The 18,823-nt window shown below is 50.7% G+C and overlaps 1 protein-coding gene across 2 annotated transcripts in view; it reads left to right on the forward strand.

Annotated features, from left to right (window-relative positions):
• Nucleotides 1–17,162, forward strand: part of MRRF (mitochondrial ribosome recycling factor) — a 72,233-nt gene extending 55,071 nt beyond the window's left edge. Inside the window, exon 7 of one of the 2 annotated variants that reach the window (XM_006939433.5) lies at nt 4,490–17,162. In XM_006939433.5, coding sequence (XP_006939495.4) covers nt 4,490–4,546 — 57 coding nt within the window. In that variant the 3' untranslated portion in view covers nt 4,547–17,162. Of the gene's footprint in view, nt 1–174; nt 395–4,489 lie in introns of those variants that run through there. The other variant, XM_019816482.3, reaches the window with a different exon arrangement.
• The last annotated feature ends 1,661 nt before the right edge of the window (nt 17,163–18,823 follow it).

The raw sequence follows: 18,823 nt of genomic DNA on the forward strand, positions 1-18,823 counted from the left end.
GTGATAGAAGAGAAGCAGAAAACTCACTTTCATGAAAACAATTAGCTATTTCTAAGAAAGGCCCACGTTTAAAGCTGCACGGGACGTGGCACGTGGTAAACACTGAAGGGTTGGTAGCTCTAGGGGCGACAGTAAAGATTTTATTTACATAATTCTACCTCACCTGTTTGGCAGAGTCCTCTAGAACTTGGAAGAGAAGCAGTGAATGAGCGGAAAGACCACCAGCCGTGAATAATGGTAATAATGACGGTCATAGTATTGGTGGCAACAGTAACTGATACTGGCTGATACTTTTAGTTCTCTCTCTTTTTTTTATTAAAAAAAATTTTTTTTAGGGGCGCCTGGGTGGCGCAGTCGGTTAAGCGTCCGACTTCAGCCAGGTCACGATCTCGCGGTCCGTGAGTTCGAGCCCCGCGTCGGGCTCTGGGCTGATGGCTCAGAGCCTGGAGCCTGTTTCCGATTCTGTGTCTCCCTCTCTCTCTGCCCCTCCCCCGTTCATGCTCTGTCTCTCTCTGTCCCAAAAATAAAAAAGGTTGAAAAAAAATTTTTTTTACATTTATTTATTTTAAAGAAACAGTGAGACAAAGCGTGAGCGGGAGAGGGGCAGAGAGAGAAGGAGACACAGAATCCAAAGCAGGCTCCAGGCTCTGAGCAAGTGGTCAGCACAGAGCCTGATGCGGGGCTCAAACCCACGAACTGTGAGACTGTGACCTGAGCCGAAGTCGGACGCTCAACCGACTGAGCCACCCAGGCACCCCGATACTTTTAGTTTTCAAAGTGCTTCTATATCCTTTAATTCCACTGAAACCACTGAGTGAAGCTTTGCAGTTTCTTTTGCTCTAATATGTGGTCAGTTTCCGCGATGTGCATTAAAAGGAAGTGTCTCTGTTTGGGGGGTACAAAGTTTGATACGGACACAAGAAATGCAGTTCATAGATTATACTGTTTAGGTTTTCTGTATTATTTTTTTGGCCTTTTGATGCATCTGGGACTAAAGTCGTGTGTTTCAGTCTCCCGTTATTAGCATTTGTATTTCTTCTCGCAGTTCCCATAACTTCTGTGCTGTCTGAATGCCCAGATGGCCTGGCTCTTCTGTCATCTTCATATATCATTCATTCATTGCTTGGGAGTCTGAGTTCTGTCTTGTCCTCTATCAAGATCACAGCCTTGCTTTTCGTTTGCTTTTCGTTTATGTTTGCTTGCTGTGTCTTTCCTATTCTTTTATTTGTAGTCTTTCCAAATCACTGTTTTAGATTTAGATTTCTTAGAGTTGGGTTTTGTTCTATGAAGCATTCTGAAATGGCTTTTAAAAATTATCCTCATTTTTAATTGATAAGATACCCATAACATAAAATTTGCCACCTTAACCATTTTGAGTATACAGTTCAGTAGTAGCATGTACATTCACATCGTTGTGCGGTATGGAGATCTCCAAAACCCTCTTCAACTTGCAGGACTGAAGCTCTCTACCCATTAAACAACTTGCTCTCCAGCCCCTGACAACCACTGTTCTACTTTCTGTCTCTATGAATTTGACTACTCTGAGTACCTGATAAAGTGAAATCCTACAGTATTTGACCTTTTGTGTCTGGCTTATTTCACTCAGCACAATGCCCTCAAGGTTCATCCACATTGTAGCAGCTGTCAGAATTTCCTTTCTTTTTCAGGCTGAATAGTGTTCCATTGTATATATAGTAAAAACCTGGGATTGTGAGCAACCTGTTCTGTGAGTGTTCCACAAGACGAGCAAACATTTCTAATAAATTTTAACTTGATAAACGAGCGATGTTTTGTAATACGAGTAGTACGCGATGCTGAATGTCACATGATCACAGCTGAGCCAAGGTTCTTGAAATTCACTTTTCTCTACAAGTGCTTTGGAATATAAGCATGTTTCTGGAACAAATTATGCTTGCAGACCGAGGTTTTATATACAGTAAACCCTTGATCTACAAGCATAAAAGAAACTCCTTTTCTTTCAGTAGGGGACCTTAACTCATTCACACTTACTGATAATACTGAAATGTTCAGTAGAACCCTACACTTACCCTTTGTTTGCATGCAGTATTAACACTGGGTGATTTGGTGTCTAAACCCTTGGCAGATTAGGGTCTGGGTGTTAGGTTGGGGAGAAGGGTTGCTTCTGCAGAGAGGAGGCTCACTGCTTGTCGAATGAACAAATAAATGACGATCCCTGTCTCCTATATTCCTTTGTTCTGGTCTTTGTTTTAATTCATCACGTGCTGTTGGGTTGACTCACCCTGAGACGTAGCCTTCATTACACCACACCTCTGCTCCACACCCGTCAACGGCGCCCTGTTGCCTGCTGAATTGTGTACAGACTTCACCCAGGCAAGCAGTAACTTCTGCCGTCTAAACCTCTGTATCTCTGCAGTGGTGATGCACCTCTCACAGCCACCCTAAGGCAACTCATGCTTAAGCTCAGTGGAATTATTACCTTTTCTTAATTTTTGTGCCGCTTTCTTCCTCCGCCATGTCTTGTCTTAGGCTGTTTGCCTGCTATGCGCACCCTTAGGTCACTGCCCCACCCAACAGGCACATTTTGTCCAGCCTTCACAGCTCTTGGTCCCACATCCTTGCACCAACTCATTCATTTCTCTATCTTGATGTTTCTCCTGATCCCTAAATGTGTGTATGCCTGTTGACCTGCGTATGCCTCAAGCACCTCAGGCTCAACCGGCCCCATCTGGAATACGTGTCCCCGCCAGACCCACTCACTGTCCTGTGTTGTCTCTCGGAAATGCCTTCGCTATCCCTCCAGGTGCCAAGCCAAGACATTGGGAGCCACCTGTGCCTCCTTCTCCCTCACACTCTCATCCAAGAAGTCACCAAGTCCCATCAATTCTGTCTTCAAAGTGCACATCGCCGAGTGGTGCGTACTGGGAACAGAAGTGTCAAATGTTTCAAGCTGGCCTCGCCTGTGTCTCTGGCCTTCCTCAGAGGCAGAACACCACCAGCCCTAGATAAGCCTTGTGTGAATCCCTGGGAAGAAAGTTCCTTGCTCTTTTAACTCTTTGCATTCCCTGACTAGCACAGAGCTTGGCTCAGAGCAGCTGTTAAGGAGATGTTTGTCCAATTGTAACGGGCCTGCCTGGCCTTGAATACAAATGAAGTCAATTTCCATCAATAACCCAAAGTTTCTCTAATCACTCTCACCTGCTTGCTCAGACCTCCAACCTCATCTGCTGAGTCGGTCTCCAGAGTTTCTGGGCATCTAGAGGCTGCCTCCCATGGTGTCCACGGTCACTGGTGTCTACCCTGTGCCTCTCCTGCCCAGGCTCCCCCTCGCCAGCCTCTGCAGCCATCAAAGCCACTTGGAACTTCGCCTTTGCTCCTGTTGGCAGTGTGGGTGTCTGGGACCAGAGTGCCGGTTCCTGGGCTTGGGGTGCCCGAGCCAGCTAGGTAGGGTCCTCTTCAGAGGCAGGGGAAGGTCTTCCCAGTCCCAGCCCCCCGTGGCCCCTGCAAAGCAGCCTTGCTGGGGTTTAAAGCCCTCAGGCCTCCCACCACTGTGGCTCCTCAGGCCGGTAGAACCCCTGACGTGTGGCTCACAGCTGGTGGCTGGGTGCACGTGCCTTCTCTCCCTAACAGGCTCTAGCCTCAGCCCATGTTGCCCCCTCTTTGCAATAAGAATAATAGTGGCTAACAAGTCCTGGGCCTCTGCTATGTGTGAGGCGACCCTAGAAGGCTAGTTATTATTTTGCCCATTTTACAAATGAGGGAAGCGAAGCACAGAGGAGGTGAAATTGTTCAGAGGCCCGTAAGACCAAAGGAAGGCATGAAGTGCAGGGGGCCTGGTGTCTGACCCCCAGCCGGGCAGCTTCAGTAACTTATTTCAGGGAAGAGACCAGAGGGGCTAGAGTGGCCAACGAGTCCTGTCCCAGCTTTCCCCTTTGTGCCCGCGGTAAGGGTGTCTCCACCTCCCCAGGGGGCGCAAGGAGGGGCTTGCTCAAGCAAGATCCGTGGTTTCCAACAGGGCTGGGCCCCCAAAATATCTTCACCCATTTGAGGCAGAATAAGTAAAATAAAGGCAATGTTGGGGCGCCTGGGTGGCGCAGTCGGTTAAATGTCCGACTTCATCTCAGGTCACGATCTCGCGGTCTGTGAGTTCGAGCCCCGCGTCGGGCTCTGGGCTGATGGCTCAGAGCCTGGAGCCTGCTTCTGATTCTGTGTCTCCCTCTCTGTCTGCCCCTCCCCCGTTCATGCTCTGTCTCTCTGTCTCAAAAATAAATAAATGTTAAAAAAAAATTTAAAAAAATAAAGGCAATGTTGCAAATGTTTACGTAAAATTAATTCCTTTGAACTATTGCATATTGTTAGATCTTGCTCTTCCTACTTCTGCTTTCGGTGTTAAAATGCTCTATTATGGAAGGATAAGAAGTTGGTGAGTCTTTTAAAAAAATTCCCATTTAGAAAGAATAACAGTCACCTTCTGCTGATCCCCTCCATTTTATTATTTTTAACTTTACAGATGCATGAATCCCAAAGTCTGGTAGCTGTGGGACCTCACGCCTACTGCCGCCACTGACCTCCTGAGGCTGTCATCCAAGGGAAGCTGGAGCTGTAACCAGGGAGCGAGGCAACAGAGGGAAGCGGTTTGACCTGTGTGGGTGTCAGGGACCCAGTGGGTGAGCAAGCGATGGGGCAGGGGTTAGAAACAGGACAATAGTCAATCAGGAGGGTTCAGAGACCCACAAGGAGGAGGGACGGATAGGGAGAGGTGAGTCAGAGAGAGGAGAGGGAGACAGAGACAGAGGCAATGAAGAGACAGAGACACGACATGAAGGCCAGAGGGAGGGAGAAAGAGGCAGAATCAGAGAGACAAAGACACACACACACACACGCACGCGCGCGCACACGTGCACATACACATACAGGCACAGAGTCCGCAGGTAGTGACAGAGAGATGGAGATAGAAAGAAACAGAGGGTGAGAGTGAGACTGTCATCCCAAAGAGATATTCTGAGACCCCTAGAAGGAGAGACACTGAGATAGAGACAGAGACACAGAGGGAGATAAATACACGCGAAGAGAGAACACGACAGAAATCCAGGGGGAGAAACACAGAGGCAGTTAAGACAGGAAGAAAGGAAGGAAAGAGAGAAAAGAAAGAGAAAGAACAGAACAGAAAACCAGGAGGAGACACATGTAGCCAGAGCTGGAGACTGAGTGAGGCAGAGGGAGGCGTGGGGGGAGAGCGAGCTATTGAGCTGGTGGCCGCACAGCCCCCCAGACGGCCGGCCAGCCCCGTGTGTGCAGGGTGTGGGTGGAGGAAGAGACTGCACCAGCCCGGGCCAGGGCTGCAGGGACCAGATAAGGACTCCTGCCAAAGGAAAGCGGGGAAGGAAAGACGTTTACAAATCCCCCCGGGGGGAGAAAGCCAGGGAGGCTGCCCCAGGCCTAGAGAACAATGGGTACTTGACTTCAGTGGGTCATTAATGAGACAATTAATGGAAAGAGTAACAGAGGCCTCCCCAGGGAGGACTCAGAGGGTGGATGAGTGGAATTATTGTGGAGGGCGGTTCTAAGGTCGGGGGGTGGGGGGTCTGTCCCCACACTCCCAGATGTCCAGCATGCCAGCGGCAGATTCCTGGTCTGGGGCTTGGGGCCTCCCTCAGCTCTCCACGCATGCCCTGTGCTCCCTCCACCCTGGACCCTTGCCAGCCCCCCTTTCCTATTCCCGTGCCTTTGCTGCTGCCACTTCCTCTACCTGGAATGTCATCCCTTGATTATCTCCATCTATGGAAACCCTGCCCACTCCAGGGGTAAATAAGCGTGGCACATCCATAGATGCCCTGCTGAGGCAGAGCCACATGTTTGAATAAGAGAGCCCCAGAAACATAATGGGCCGTGGAAAAAACAGGCAGAGTCAGAGATACGGTGTGACGCCCCTTACGTAAACTAGGAGGACACAAAATAATTTTTAAAAATTATTCCCGATTCCATTTTGCATTATACATTCACTTTTTTAAGGGAGGGTTGTGAAGAGATTCTTAACCAAATTCATAATGGTGATTGCCACTGGGGATTGGGGGAAAAGCTTAAAGGTACCCGAAAGACATCTCATATATGTGGATAGAAATGAAAACTTGACCAAGTGTTAAAATTTGGGGTTGTGAAAATAGGAGTGGTTGTTCCTTTGTTCTCTGGTTTTGTTTTAAATTTTTTTTTCCAGAGAGAGACATCTTAGCTCTCCCCTAGACCCAGCTGAAGGCCATTCCAGCAGGAAGCCTTCCAGGAATCCATCCACCAATCAGATGTGGCCTCCCTTTTCCCTGGCATCAGTCTCTGAAGGCTCAAAGTGCTTTCCTTCTTGTGTTTCCCTTTGTGATGTTCATAGACTGTCTTCCCCACTGGACAGGAGCCCCTGGAGGACAGGGACTTCCAGCACCAGGCCAGCTCAGAGCCCGTGCCCAGGGGTGTCTGTGAGACTGAACCTAGCTCTCCCATCCACCACCGTGGGAGGCAAACCACCAAGGCTCTGATGACATCTTAGATCCAATACCCACAAATCAATTTTGGGGAGAGAGGGGTGGGCTCCTGAAATTCAAAGCATTCCTTCTAGAATGGGGATCTGGGGAGAGGGCAGCTGCTACCCAGAAATGTTTAGGAGGTCTTGTTTGCTGTGACCAGAAAATAACCTGGTCCTAGTTAACTAGTGTCTGTAGCACCGTGGCTAAGAAAACCGAACGTAGTCCCAGCTAGTTCCCCCTCCCTAGTGAGGTAGAGAGGCAGTTAGCTCCTCCCACTCAAAATCTACCTGTTAAAAGAATCCCTATTCCACTGGCCCCCAGTGAATGCCAGTTGCTGGTAAAATGGAGCCGTTGTAGAGGTGGAAGGAGGGAGAAGGACCAAGTGCTTGCCCACCCATCCAGGCAGGCGTGGCCCGACCCTAACAGCAGAGCCCATCTCCTGAGCACTTCGAACTCCAGGCTCTGCCCTGAGATACAGTATCTAATCTGATTCTCACAGAGCGCCTGCTCCTCCAAGTTGGACTTAGAAAGTCTAAGGGACTTTCTTGATGGCCCTTAAATGGTGAAACTGGGACTCTAGTCTGACCTGGTTGGTAGGTGGAGGGGATGTCTCTGGTGTGGGCAGTGGGGCTGCATAGCTCTCCTTACTTCTAGGCAACTCCCCCTGCCCTGCCCTTTCTGTTTGTTTTTGAAGGTAGTTTCCTGGAATCTGTTGTACAGGGGTCTAGGGCGGCCAGAAGCCCTGGAGGACACTAGTGTGCCAGTGCCCTTAACCCCCACAGGAAGGAGTCAATAGCTGGGAGGAGACTGAGGCACAGAGAGGGAAGAATGCATCTCTTAACCGCAGAACACATGAGTGGTAGCGCTGGGACTTGAACTCAGATTTCCTGACTGCCTCTGGCTCCCCTGGCTGTCCGTGTAGCAGGGCAGACCTCTCCACAGGATTTTCAGTCTGCTGGGCTTTGTGGTATCATAATGTCGTCGTGGGACATAAGACTACAGAGTTTGGGGAACAGGGAGAAAACTTAGAGATTGTCTCCTTCGGCTCCCTGTTTGCAGTGATGGGGAATTTAAGCCCCAAAGAAAGCAAATGACTCACAAGGCCTTTTTGATGTCAGGAAGTCCAGGCCAAAAAAAGCAGCCTCATGATCCACAGAATCCCTTGGATTCTCAGAAGCTATTGACTCCAACTTTAGAACGCATTTTAATAATAGGTGACTTGGGGGGCGCCTGGGTGGCTCAGTCAGTTAAGCGTCCGACTTCAGCTCAGGTCGTGATCTCACGGTTCATGTGTTCAAGCCCTGCATCAGGTTCTGTACTGACAGCTCGAAGCCTGGAGCCTGCTTCGGATTCTGTGTCTCCCTCTCTCTCTGCCTCTCCCCTGCTCATGCGCTGTCTCTCTCTCTCAAAAATAAATAAACGTTAAAAAAAAATAAAAGGAAATAGGTAACTTGGTAGGCAAACCCAGAGCAGATTGGAAATTATAAATTAGAATGTGGGGAAAGTCAGCTTACACTCAGATGTCTGCTGAATGCTGAATGCATGCCTGCCTGCATGGATGAATGAAGGAATGAATGAATGAATGGCTGCCCTCACCTGGCTTCCCTTCCTCTGCTCCATCTCTTGCTGTCAGATGAATCATCTTAAAATAGCCTTTGTCATGACTTGGCCTTGCTCAAAAGCCCCTGAGATCTCTTCATTCCCTCCCTGAAGAGCATCCCAACCGGTCTCTATTCCTCCATAACGGCCCCTCTGACCCGTCCTCTATATGGTGACAAAATGCAAATCAGGCTGCTCCTCTTCAGAGGCTCCAGGTCACCTCCAGGAAAAAGCCCCTCATTCTTACCACAAGGTCTTAACTGCAAGGTTTGACTTGGACAGTCCTTTCAACCGCATCTCACTCAAGGCTGTCCCTTGCTCTGGTTCCAGGAGGCTCTGGCTCTTTCTCAGGTCCCCATAGATGCGGTCATTTCAGGGACTGTACGTGCCATTCCCTCCTCCTGGGGCACTCCAGACCACCCCCCCCGCCCCCGCCTGGCTGGCTTCTATGCACCCTTTAGCTCTCGACCTAATCTCACTGCTTTTTGGCAGCGTTCCCTGACCTCCCCAGTTTGGGTCCATACCCTCCGCCTGCTGTTCCTGCAGTCACTGGACTGAATGGGATACCACAGTATCCCATTTGGTTATATGTAAATGTCTTCAGTGTCTGCCTCCTGCCCAGACTGTGAGCTCCGAGGGGGCAGGGGCTGTGTTGTTCATCAAGGTACTGTGCACCCAACAAGTATTTGCTGAATGATTGAGTCAATATGTTTGGCTGCCCACTGAAATTGATTTATTCATGCCACATTTATTGAGCATCTACTAAGTGTCAAGCCTGGTTCTCCACACTCCACAGTGGTAAACAAACTACCGTAGAGTCCCTGCCCTCATGGAGCTCACAGTCTGCTTGGAAGAGGCAGACATTAAAACGATGAAGAAATAACACAATGCCAGGCATAGCTAACTGCTATGAAGGAAAACAAAGCAGGGGTAAGGGTGGAGCACTGTGTGTGTGTGTGTGTGTGTGTGTGTGTGTGTGTGTGTGTTTGTGTGTGTGTTTGGTGGGAGTTGCCAGTGTAGACGGAGCAGTCAGGGAATGCCTCTTGGAGGAGGTGGCATTTCAGAGATGAACCAGGGCTCCTGAGAAATACAGCCTCTCTCCCCTACTTGGGCTGGCTGGACCCCAGGTGTGTCCAGGTGTGACAGTCCCAGATATGCAAACCCTCCGTGCCTCCCAGGGCAGGAGCCAGGAACCCAGATGGGGCCTTTGGTGAGGCTTCTGAAGCTGGTGTGAAAGCCCAAAGCCGCTCTCCACAACAGCCGTGATTGGGCTCTTTCTGCGTGGCGATTGCTTTGTGCACGGAGGACTCGGCTGATTGTGGCCGGTCGATTGGCACCCACAGACCACGGCCGCCAGGGTTTACCTCGCACCCCCAGCGCCGCGGCGGGCCGTGTGCAGCGCGCCAGCCCAATCTCGCCTCCTATATTCAGAGTTGATTAGACGCTATTTCTGCCTGGATTTTCAGAAGGCTCAAGAGCTTTTTTAATCACTACAGTGGCTCATTACGGTTTTGCAGTGACACTCATGTCCTTCAGTTCTCTTCTCAGATTAGATTCTATAGTCAGATGAATATTGGATGATTTCATTACATACAAATGCAATCAACAGTTTTGCATAAATTTCTTCTCTTTTCTTGAGTTTCAATTGACCCCAGCACCCGTGGTGGCAGGCACGATCCACATGCAAATGAGCTGGGTTTGCAGCCGGAGAGGGGCCGGGAGGAGGCGGGCACTTGCACCAGCCCGGGGAGGGAGCAGGCCTTGATTGCTCAGGCTTTGGGAGAGGGGCCCTGGCAGAGGGGGGTGCCGCCCAGGGGGCAGCTTCTATGGCTGAGGCAGGGCATCTCCGTTCAGGATGGTGTTCCTGCAGGTGAACTAGACGCAGGGATGCTCAGGGTCAGGCAGGCTTTCTGGGCAGGGAATGGAATGTGGAGTGACAACCCCCGCAGCTAGGCCCAGAGCAGTGTCTTGGGACCGTGGCTCCTTAACAACTGGTGTGGATGTATTTCAAGATTTTAACAGCTGGTAGGGCCTTAGCGGAGCATTTGTGCTGAATGACCCAGCAAATGCTATTGTTTTATTGTTATTATTATTATTATTATTATTGCCCTCATAGTCATCATCCTGGGCTTGAACTAGGTATGGCCAGCAGGACTCAAAAGCCAGCCAAGGCAGGTAGGAAAGTTTGGAGGCTGGGCAGCTGCCCTTCACCATTTTCTGATTTCTTGCCTTCTTTTTTGGGTGGAGAGGCGGTATGTTCTCAGAATTGGGCCTCAGAAAGCTCCTGATCCTTCCTTTATATGGTGACAGAATCCTTTCTACCACATTCCTGTGAACAGGTATAGAAGCTCTTGCTTGTTCTCCCCTGGGGATGAGGAGCTCCCTCCCTGAAGAGAGCCTCTTCCTGCTTTCTCAGCTCCTTGCTGACCAGGTGCTGTCCATGAGCATGAACCTTCCCATCCCTGACCCTGTGCTCTGGGCCCAGAGCCCACCTCTGCTCCCTTGTGTCACTCCCTGAGGCCAGCATTTGGGACCGTGCTATGCTGAGTCACCTTTCCTAGGGCTGGTCTTCTCAATTCCTGCAGCTTTTCCCAGGAGGCAGCCTCCAGCCTCACATCTGGGTCTGTCTTCAATACCAGGCACGAGACTGGAGGGTATGGGGGAAGTAAGCTGTGTGTGGTCAGGGGACCCAGGGCTGACAGCTATGCACCTCATGGTGGGGGGCGGTGTGGGGGGGGGTGGAAAGGATCCCGATGGAGACATTAGACCTGAGGGGCTGTAGGACAGGGGTCTGTGCAGCCCAAACCTCGTTTCCTTCAAGCGGTTCTTTACTAAAGCTCCCCATGTAAACAGAGAGTGGAGATCAGGGACCCAGAGAGAGACACATGGATGCACAAGGAGTCAGGGACCCATCGGGGATGTGACCCAAGCTCCAGTCATCATCATGGACACAGCCGAAGCCCGAGGTGAACAGAGCCACAGCCATGGGTTTGAAGAGACACAGCTGTGCTGCCGCCACCCCAGGCTCAGGCCCCTGCCCATCACTGACCTCAGCTCCCTAGACTGGGGTCATAGACGTCCAGGAATCTGAACTGAAGCAGGGGTACCTGGTATTGCTCCCATGCTGCTGGTGGGACCACTGAGGTCCAGAGAGGGAAAGGTGGGACTGAGAGCCACGCAGCATGGATGCTGGGGCCTCCTGGTGCAGGCCCTGAGGACCATTCTGCTTTCTGCCTGTGAGCAGCCTCCCCAGGCTCCTCTCCCTGCTTACATCTCTGTGCTTTTCTGTCCCCCGTCTCTCCCGCCTCTATCCCTGAGTCTGTCTCTGTCCCTTCCTCTCCTTTCTCTCTCTCTCTCTCTACACCTTGCTCTCCCCCTTCCCTCTCCCCATCTCTCCGTGACTGACTGCCAGTTCTCTCTGCCAGCTGACTTTTACCCCCAGCTGCCTGAGGTACCAGAGCTGGCCTCTGTCTGGGACTGGTAGATCTGAGACCACAGGGCTGCCTCACTTAGAGCTGTGGCCCCTGGAAGGAGGAGCTGGGGCTGGGGGTGGGCTTCTGAACTTTCTGGAGCCTTCCTGCCGTGGCCATTCCTTTTCCTGTTCTGCTCAAGGAGAGCAGGAAAGCAGCCACCACAGACCTATTCTCACACTGGCCTGGAAAAGCCGGGCTGGGAGGTGGGCGGGGTGGAAGAGGATTCCCATTGACTCCTCGTGCGGACTGGGATGATCCCCACAAGATCTGGTCGTGGAGCTGGGTCCAGACCTGCTGCCGTGTGTGGCAGGCTCCCCACACGGAAGCTCCCCTCCTGCTCATCTCCCTGTAGAAGCTGTTCCCTGAAACCCAATCAAAATCTGGTCCCCACCCCCTTCCCACCTCCTCTCCTTTCCCTACTCAGCTCTCACTCACCCCAGCACATGCAGGCCAGAGAGGAAAGAGCTGGGCTTCAGAGGCTGGCAGGTCTTTGCCAGATGCTAGCTGGGTCATCTCAGGAAAGTGACAGAACCTCTCTGAGCCCAGTTTCCTCCTCTGCAAAATGCAGTTAACACTCCTTCCCTTGCAAGGCTGGCATGGGCACCGAGTAAGTTACATGAAAGTACCCGGTGCAGACTGGGCATGAAGTAGACATCCAGTAAAGCATTTGTTGTGAATGAATGAATGCGTGAATAGCGAATGAACAGTAGAATTTAGACATGCACAAGTGGGGCACGGAGAAGGATCGCCTGGTGTCAGGAATGGCACAAGCAAGGGCATGGAGAGGAAAGAGGGAGCCATGAGTGCTTAGTACAAAGATGAGATCCAGAATCCCAAAGGGAAGTCTTAGCAGATGAGGTGAGAGAGCCTGGCAGGCTCAGGGCTGGGTATTTTGTTGTTGTTGTTGTTGTTGTTGTTTTGTTTTAATTGAATATCCCTTGTAGCAGGGAAAGTAGTGATCAAAAGACAGGAACTTACTGAGTGTTAACCATGCACAGGCAGCTAAGGAGTAGTTGTAGCAGCAGCTCCCAGGAGGAGAGGCCCCGGACTGAAGTATTTACAAGCATGATCTCATTTCACCTTACAACGACCCTGCAAGAGAGGTGCCATTATTATTATCATTCCCACATTGCAGATGAGAAAATGGAGATCTGGAGAAGTGAAATGAGTGTCCAAAGTCAGATTCAGCCAAGACTTGAGCCCTGGTCTAGTCTGGCTCCAAAGCTGATTGTCAGTCCTCTTCCAAAGGGAGGACCCGTCCCCGCTCCCCCCATCTCTGGGCAGGTGAGTCCCTGTGAATGAATAACTTAAAATACTTGGTTAGTGAAGGAGAGTAGAGAGGGCATGGTCGGAAGGCCCAAATATCAAGAATATAGAAGCTTTGCTCAGATGGATCAGGGAAGGCTTCCTGGAGGGGGCTGGACACAGAGGCAGAGAGCAGGCAGAGGAGGCAGAGGTGAGCCCTGCGGGGGATGGTGGTGGGGTGGGGGCTGTCACCCAGAATGACACTGGGGCACCGTGGCTTTGCTGCCAGACAGCCTGGGCTAGGGCTCTTGACCTGGATCAGCTTTTTATTGGGGTCCCTCTCCTCGGTCCTACCTGGCCCACCTGTGCTTCCTTCTTGCCTTCTTAGAGTGGGAAGGACAGGTTTCTGGTGACTGCAGACCTGAGCCCCATTCCCACCTGTTATTCTTTTGCTGCGGGACTTTGGCCAAGATGATTTCCTCTTCCCATCCTTACCTTCCCCACCTGCAAAATGGGACTGATAACGCTCACAAGCTGGCTGAGCGGAAAGTCAGAGGCCAGCAGAACTAGCACAGGGTGACGGTCAGAGCAAGTGGTGAGCAGTGTTGGCTCCCTCTCCCTTCCCGGGACCCCTTTATCTCTCAAGACAGGCTCAGACCCCTGTTTCAGAGCACAAACAGCCGACAAACAGGATGTGTGCTGCTGCGGTCAGACTGCAAAACCAGGCTGCCTGACTCCATCTTGCTGTGTGATCTCGAGCAAATCACTTAGCCTAACTCTACGGTTTTCTCACCTGCGAAATGAGGATTCAGAGTCCCTTATCTAAAAGCTGTGAAGTCACATGGTTTCAGAGCTTGTCTGAGTTTAAAGTCTAATAGAGAACGTGGGGTCTGGGGCATGTCTTATAATCAGACTCATTCATTTTTTTTTTTCCAACAAAACATGAATGTTCACACCAGGCAGTGAAATGAAGAACAAAAATAGCTTCTGCTTGGTTCAAGTCCCTTTTGGCACAAACCTACATGACACCTTCTGGCCACTGAAGCTTTGAGGATTCCAGTATTGTGGAGACGGGATGGTAGGCCTGGGGTATCTACCTCATCATGGGACTGCCATGTGGATAAAATGGGTTCCTACACACAGGTCACTCAGAACCACACAGCGAGTACTTAAAGCGTGTGCACGTGCTATTCGAGAGGTCCCTCCGAAGCCCTCCCACGGCTCCCACGGCTCCAGGGTGAAGCACCAGCAATTCCAAGCAAGACCCTTTATGACTGGAGCCCCGGTGACCTGCATCCTCGGTCTTACCTCTGCCCTGCACACCCGAAACTTGAACTTCATTGTCTTTTTCCAGTTTCTGAGACACGCCAGGTGCTCTCTCTCTGCAGGCTCTCACACATGCTGTGCTTTCTGCTTGAAATGCCTCCATCCCTAACTACCTCCCTCCTTTTTTTAAAGTTTATTTGTTTAAGTAATCTCTACACCCAACGTGGGGCATGAACCCATGACCCTCAGATCGAGAGTCTCGTGCTCTTTTGACTGAGCCAGCCAGCTCCCCCTAAACTTTTATTTATTTATTTATTTATCTTTTAGCAAATCTCTACACCCAACATGGGGCTCGAACTCATGACCCCAAGGTCGAGAGTCTCATGCTCCTCGCCCCAGCCCAACCCCCTTTCTTAACTCCCGTTTCCTCCTGTAGGTCTCCAGCCCTCTTCTGAGCATAAACCAAGCACTAGGAAAACTGCTGGGCTTCCCCTCTAGACTGTGATGTCTGGGAAAGCCGTGGCCACATGCACATTCTTTTCTGGCGTACTGTCATTATTGGAACGAATGAACATCCTCACCCGCCAATGGCTTTGCCATTAGCTCAGGGATTGAACACGTTTGTTGAATGAATAAATGAAACAAGGAAGATCACTCTCCCATTTGCACCCCAGGAAAAGATTCTTAGACTGCCCTCCCCTCCCTCTTTCTTCAAATTCCTGAAGTGAGTTTTTGAAAAGGGACCTAGTCCAGGCAGGAAGCCAGTAGGGGGACTTCTGGGATTGGGATAGCAGGGCCTGGGGGAGGTGGCTTCAGTCTATTAGGCAGAAACTACTTGTCCTGGGTTGGTAGAGGCCTCTGGAGTCTGGGGAACAGAGGGTGGAGCGAAGGAGGCCTCCAGCACTCCGGAGCAATTGCTATAAAATAAACTCCATAATCAGGTAAATGCACTCGTGCGGGGGGATGGTTCCCGTGCAGCTGCGGACGTCCAGGCCGGAGGGGACCTGTCTAATCTCAAAGTAATGAAAACGTGGGTCCAATTACGATGGAGGGCCGAGGCTTGGGCCATGGCCGGAGTTTGGGAGCTGGGCCTCTGGCAGCGGAATTAGAACATTTAAGCTGTCAGGCTGAATCCGGGAGAGGCCTGATTACCTGGTCCGCGAAGGGGCCGCTTTGGTTTGGTGTCGACTATAATTTCCTGGCCGCCAGCCGTGAAGCCACGGGCCACCTTCTCTCCCCTGCTATGGGGGTCCAGGCCTTGTCTTTCTGACCTCCACCCACCCCCAGACTGGCCCAGAGGGGTTGACCTGGGCCTCCCAAGCTGCGCACGTGGGGCAGAAAGGGAAACAGGTACCTGAGTGACACAGTCTGGTTATGTGTAACACGGGTTAAGGAAAGTGTGTACAGCGGCCGTATGCGAATGACACATACATAGGTACACGTGGTACGGATATACTGAGTGTCTGTAGATGATGTAAGACATGTCTACGTGGATTGTATGCAGCTGGTTTAGCGATGGGGTGTGCGAGTAAGTCGTGTACTTGGGCTGTATGTACAGGATATGGGCCTGTGAGCGTGTACACAGGTTGTATGCGGTGTGTGTTCACAGTTGTGCGTGCCGGTCTGTAAGTGCCGTGAGAGCAGGGAGCAAGTCTGTCATGCTAACTGCTATACCCCCAGCACCTAGATGGGTGCCTGGCTTGGTGGGTAGATATTGATTATATGAATGTTGAATCAAGTCATATCTGTACAGTGGATGCATGTATTAAAGGAAGGAGCATGTGGAGTCTGCATGGATATGTTGTGCGTGTGTGCGTGCGTGTGTGTGTGTGTGTGTGTGTGTTACCTGTCTCTCTTGTATAACATGGAAGCATGAGCAGTGGAATTGCGTCAAAGGCCTGAACTGTGTGGTCACACAGACCTGTGCTCGAGTCTTGCCTCCTCCACTTGTAGATTGTGTGACCTCGGGCAAGTCACTTAACTTCTCTCAGCCTGACTGTACTCATCTATAAGATGGATAATAGTAGTCACAGGTAACATTTGTTGAGCACTTACTATGTGCCTGGTATTGTGCTCTATATGCTTCTCAACAATTATTATCTTACTGACTTTTCACAGTAACCCTTGAAGTAAGGACGACTATTGCCTGCCCCCATTTTCAGATGGGGAAACTGAAGCTCACAGAGGTTAGACAGTGGGGAAGCCAGGACTCAACCCAGGCATTCTGATCGCAGTGTGAGCTTTTAACTGCTAGGCTAAACGGATACTACCTGTTGCAGAGAGTTGCCTGAAGGATCGAATAAGATAATCCGAGCGCCTATGCCTATGTCTGGCACATAGTAAGTACTCTGTAAATGTTATTGTTATTATTTGCACATGGTACATGTAGATGGGATGTATCAAGTAGGTACAAGGGAATATGCAGGAGGTGTGCACGTAGTATAGCTGTACGAGAGAGGCATGTGTAGGTGTGTTTGTGGGTGTGTAGAGTGTAGGAACACATCTACTCAAGATTTATGGTACATATACTTGGGTATATGCACATAATGAACACAATGCATGTAAATAAATGTATTATGATGCACGATATTGACAAGTGTTTTATGAAATTAGAAAGAACATATACTCGAGGTATGTGATATGTATGACCCTGCATATGTATGACCCTACGTATGACCCTACATAGGGCTCTTCACATTGGGGTGCTCTGTGAATTGAAAAATATATGTAAATGAGGGTGATGACAGGTATCCGAGGTGCAGGCCTGGCCATACATGGGCACATGTGCACACAGCATAGCACATTCGTGTCTGTATAGATGTGGTACATATACTAGATATAGATATACATGCAGTGGATATATATACGGTACATACACAACACATTGCATGTGGTCTGGCAGGTGCACATGTATGTGAAGGGCTTATGCATGGGGTGTATACAGGCACATTGATGTAAACAGTGTATATGTTTGTGTAATGCATATATTTGTGTAATGCATATACATCCTTTTGAGATATATATGTTTGTGATTTATGTCCTGTGTGTCTTTGCTCAAATGTCACTTCAGTTAAAATATCCATAACCACTTTATTTGAATTTTTATTTAAATTCTAGTTAACACACAGCGCAATATTGGTTTCAAGAGTAGAATTCAGTGGTTCATCACTTACATACAAACCCCCAGCGCTTATCATCACTAGGGCCCTCCTTAATACCTGTCACCTTTCTAGCCCATCCCCACCCACCTCCCTCCATCAACCCTCAGTTTGTTCTCTATTGTTAAGAGTCTCTTAAGGCTTGTTTCCCTCCCTCTCTTCTCCCCCTCCTGTATGTTCATCTGTTTTGTTTCTTAAATTCCACAGGTGAGTGGAATCATACGGTGTTTGTCTTTCTCTGACTTTTCTCGCTTAGCATAATACACTCTAGCTCCATCCACGTCATTGCAAATGGCCAGATTTCATTCTTTTTGATGGCTGAGTAATATTCCATTCCATATTCCATTCCATCTTTATTCATAATTCATAATTCATTTATTGTTTGATGGACATTTGGGCTCTTTCCACAGTTTGGCTGTTGTTGATAATGCTGCTGTAAACATTGGGGCACATATACCCCTTTGAATCTGTATTTTTGTATCCTTTGGGTAAATACCTAGTAATGCAATTGCTAGATCTAGGGTAGTTCTTCTATTTTTAACTTTCTGAGGAATCCCCATACTGTTTTCCAGAGTGGCTGCACCAGTTTGCATTCCCACCAACAGTGCATGACGGTTGCCCTTTCTCAGCATCCTCCCCAACGCAGTTGTTTCCTGTGTTGTTAATTTTAGCCATTCTGGCAGGTGTGAGGTGGTATCTCATCGTCATAACCGCCTTATTTAAAATAGACCTAATTTCCCATACCAGTCAGTACCTTCTTTATTTTGTCTAAAAAAGTATCACTTTTAAATATAGTGTGTGATTCGGGAATTCACGGTGTTTTCTCCCTCACTAGACCATAAGCGTCAGGAGACCAAGGGCTTTTTTTTTCAGTTCTGTTGACTGCTTGCTGAATCCCCAGTGCCTCGCGCAGGGCGCGGCAGGTTGGAGATGTCCAACCACGAATGAATCAACAAGTGGACGTCTGCGCGCCTGCAGTGCGGCCGGGTGGGAGCCGGTGGGGCCGTGCGCGAGGTGGAGCTGAGACCTAGGCGCAGAGCACAGCCTGGCGATCGCGACCTACGGGAGGGCCACCAACCTCAGGCCTGCGTGCGCACGCACACGCCGGCTGAAGCTGTGCGCTCGCGCTCGGTGCACGTGGTGCACGTGTAATTGACGGACGCACACCAGCTGCCGCTGGGCCAGCGCCCGCTCACCTCCGGCCCTGCCCGTGGCCCTGCCCGTCCCCTGCCGTCTCCTGGGGCGCGACCCCGTGTACCGGCGCGGTGGGCCCAGGCTCCGGCCCATTTCCCGGCGGCCGCAGGGCGGGGAGCGGGAGGTGGGCTGCGGCGGGGCCGGGCGGCAGGAAGCGGCGCATTGTTCGCGGGCCGCAGCCCCGGGCAGGGAGTTCCCGGCCCCGCACGGACATAAAAGGAGAGAGCAGCGCCCGCGGAACGGCCGGCCGGCCAGCGGCCCCGCGCTCCGCTGACCCCGGCATCCGCTCCGGGCCCTCAGCCCGGGAGAGAGGAACGCGCCCCGCCCTTGCGGCTGGCCAGCCCGGGTTCGAATCCCGGCTCGCCGCCTCCCGAGCCTGCCTTTCCTCCGGGTACAT

Source organism: Felis catus, chromosome D4 (assembly GCF_018350175.1).
Source record: "Felis catus isolate Fca126 chromosome D4, F.catus_Fca126_mat1.0, whole genome shotgun sequence".
Lineage (NCBI taxonomy): Eukaryota > Metazoa > Chordata > Mammalia > Carnivora > Felidae > Felis > Felis catus.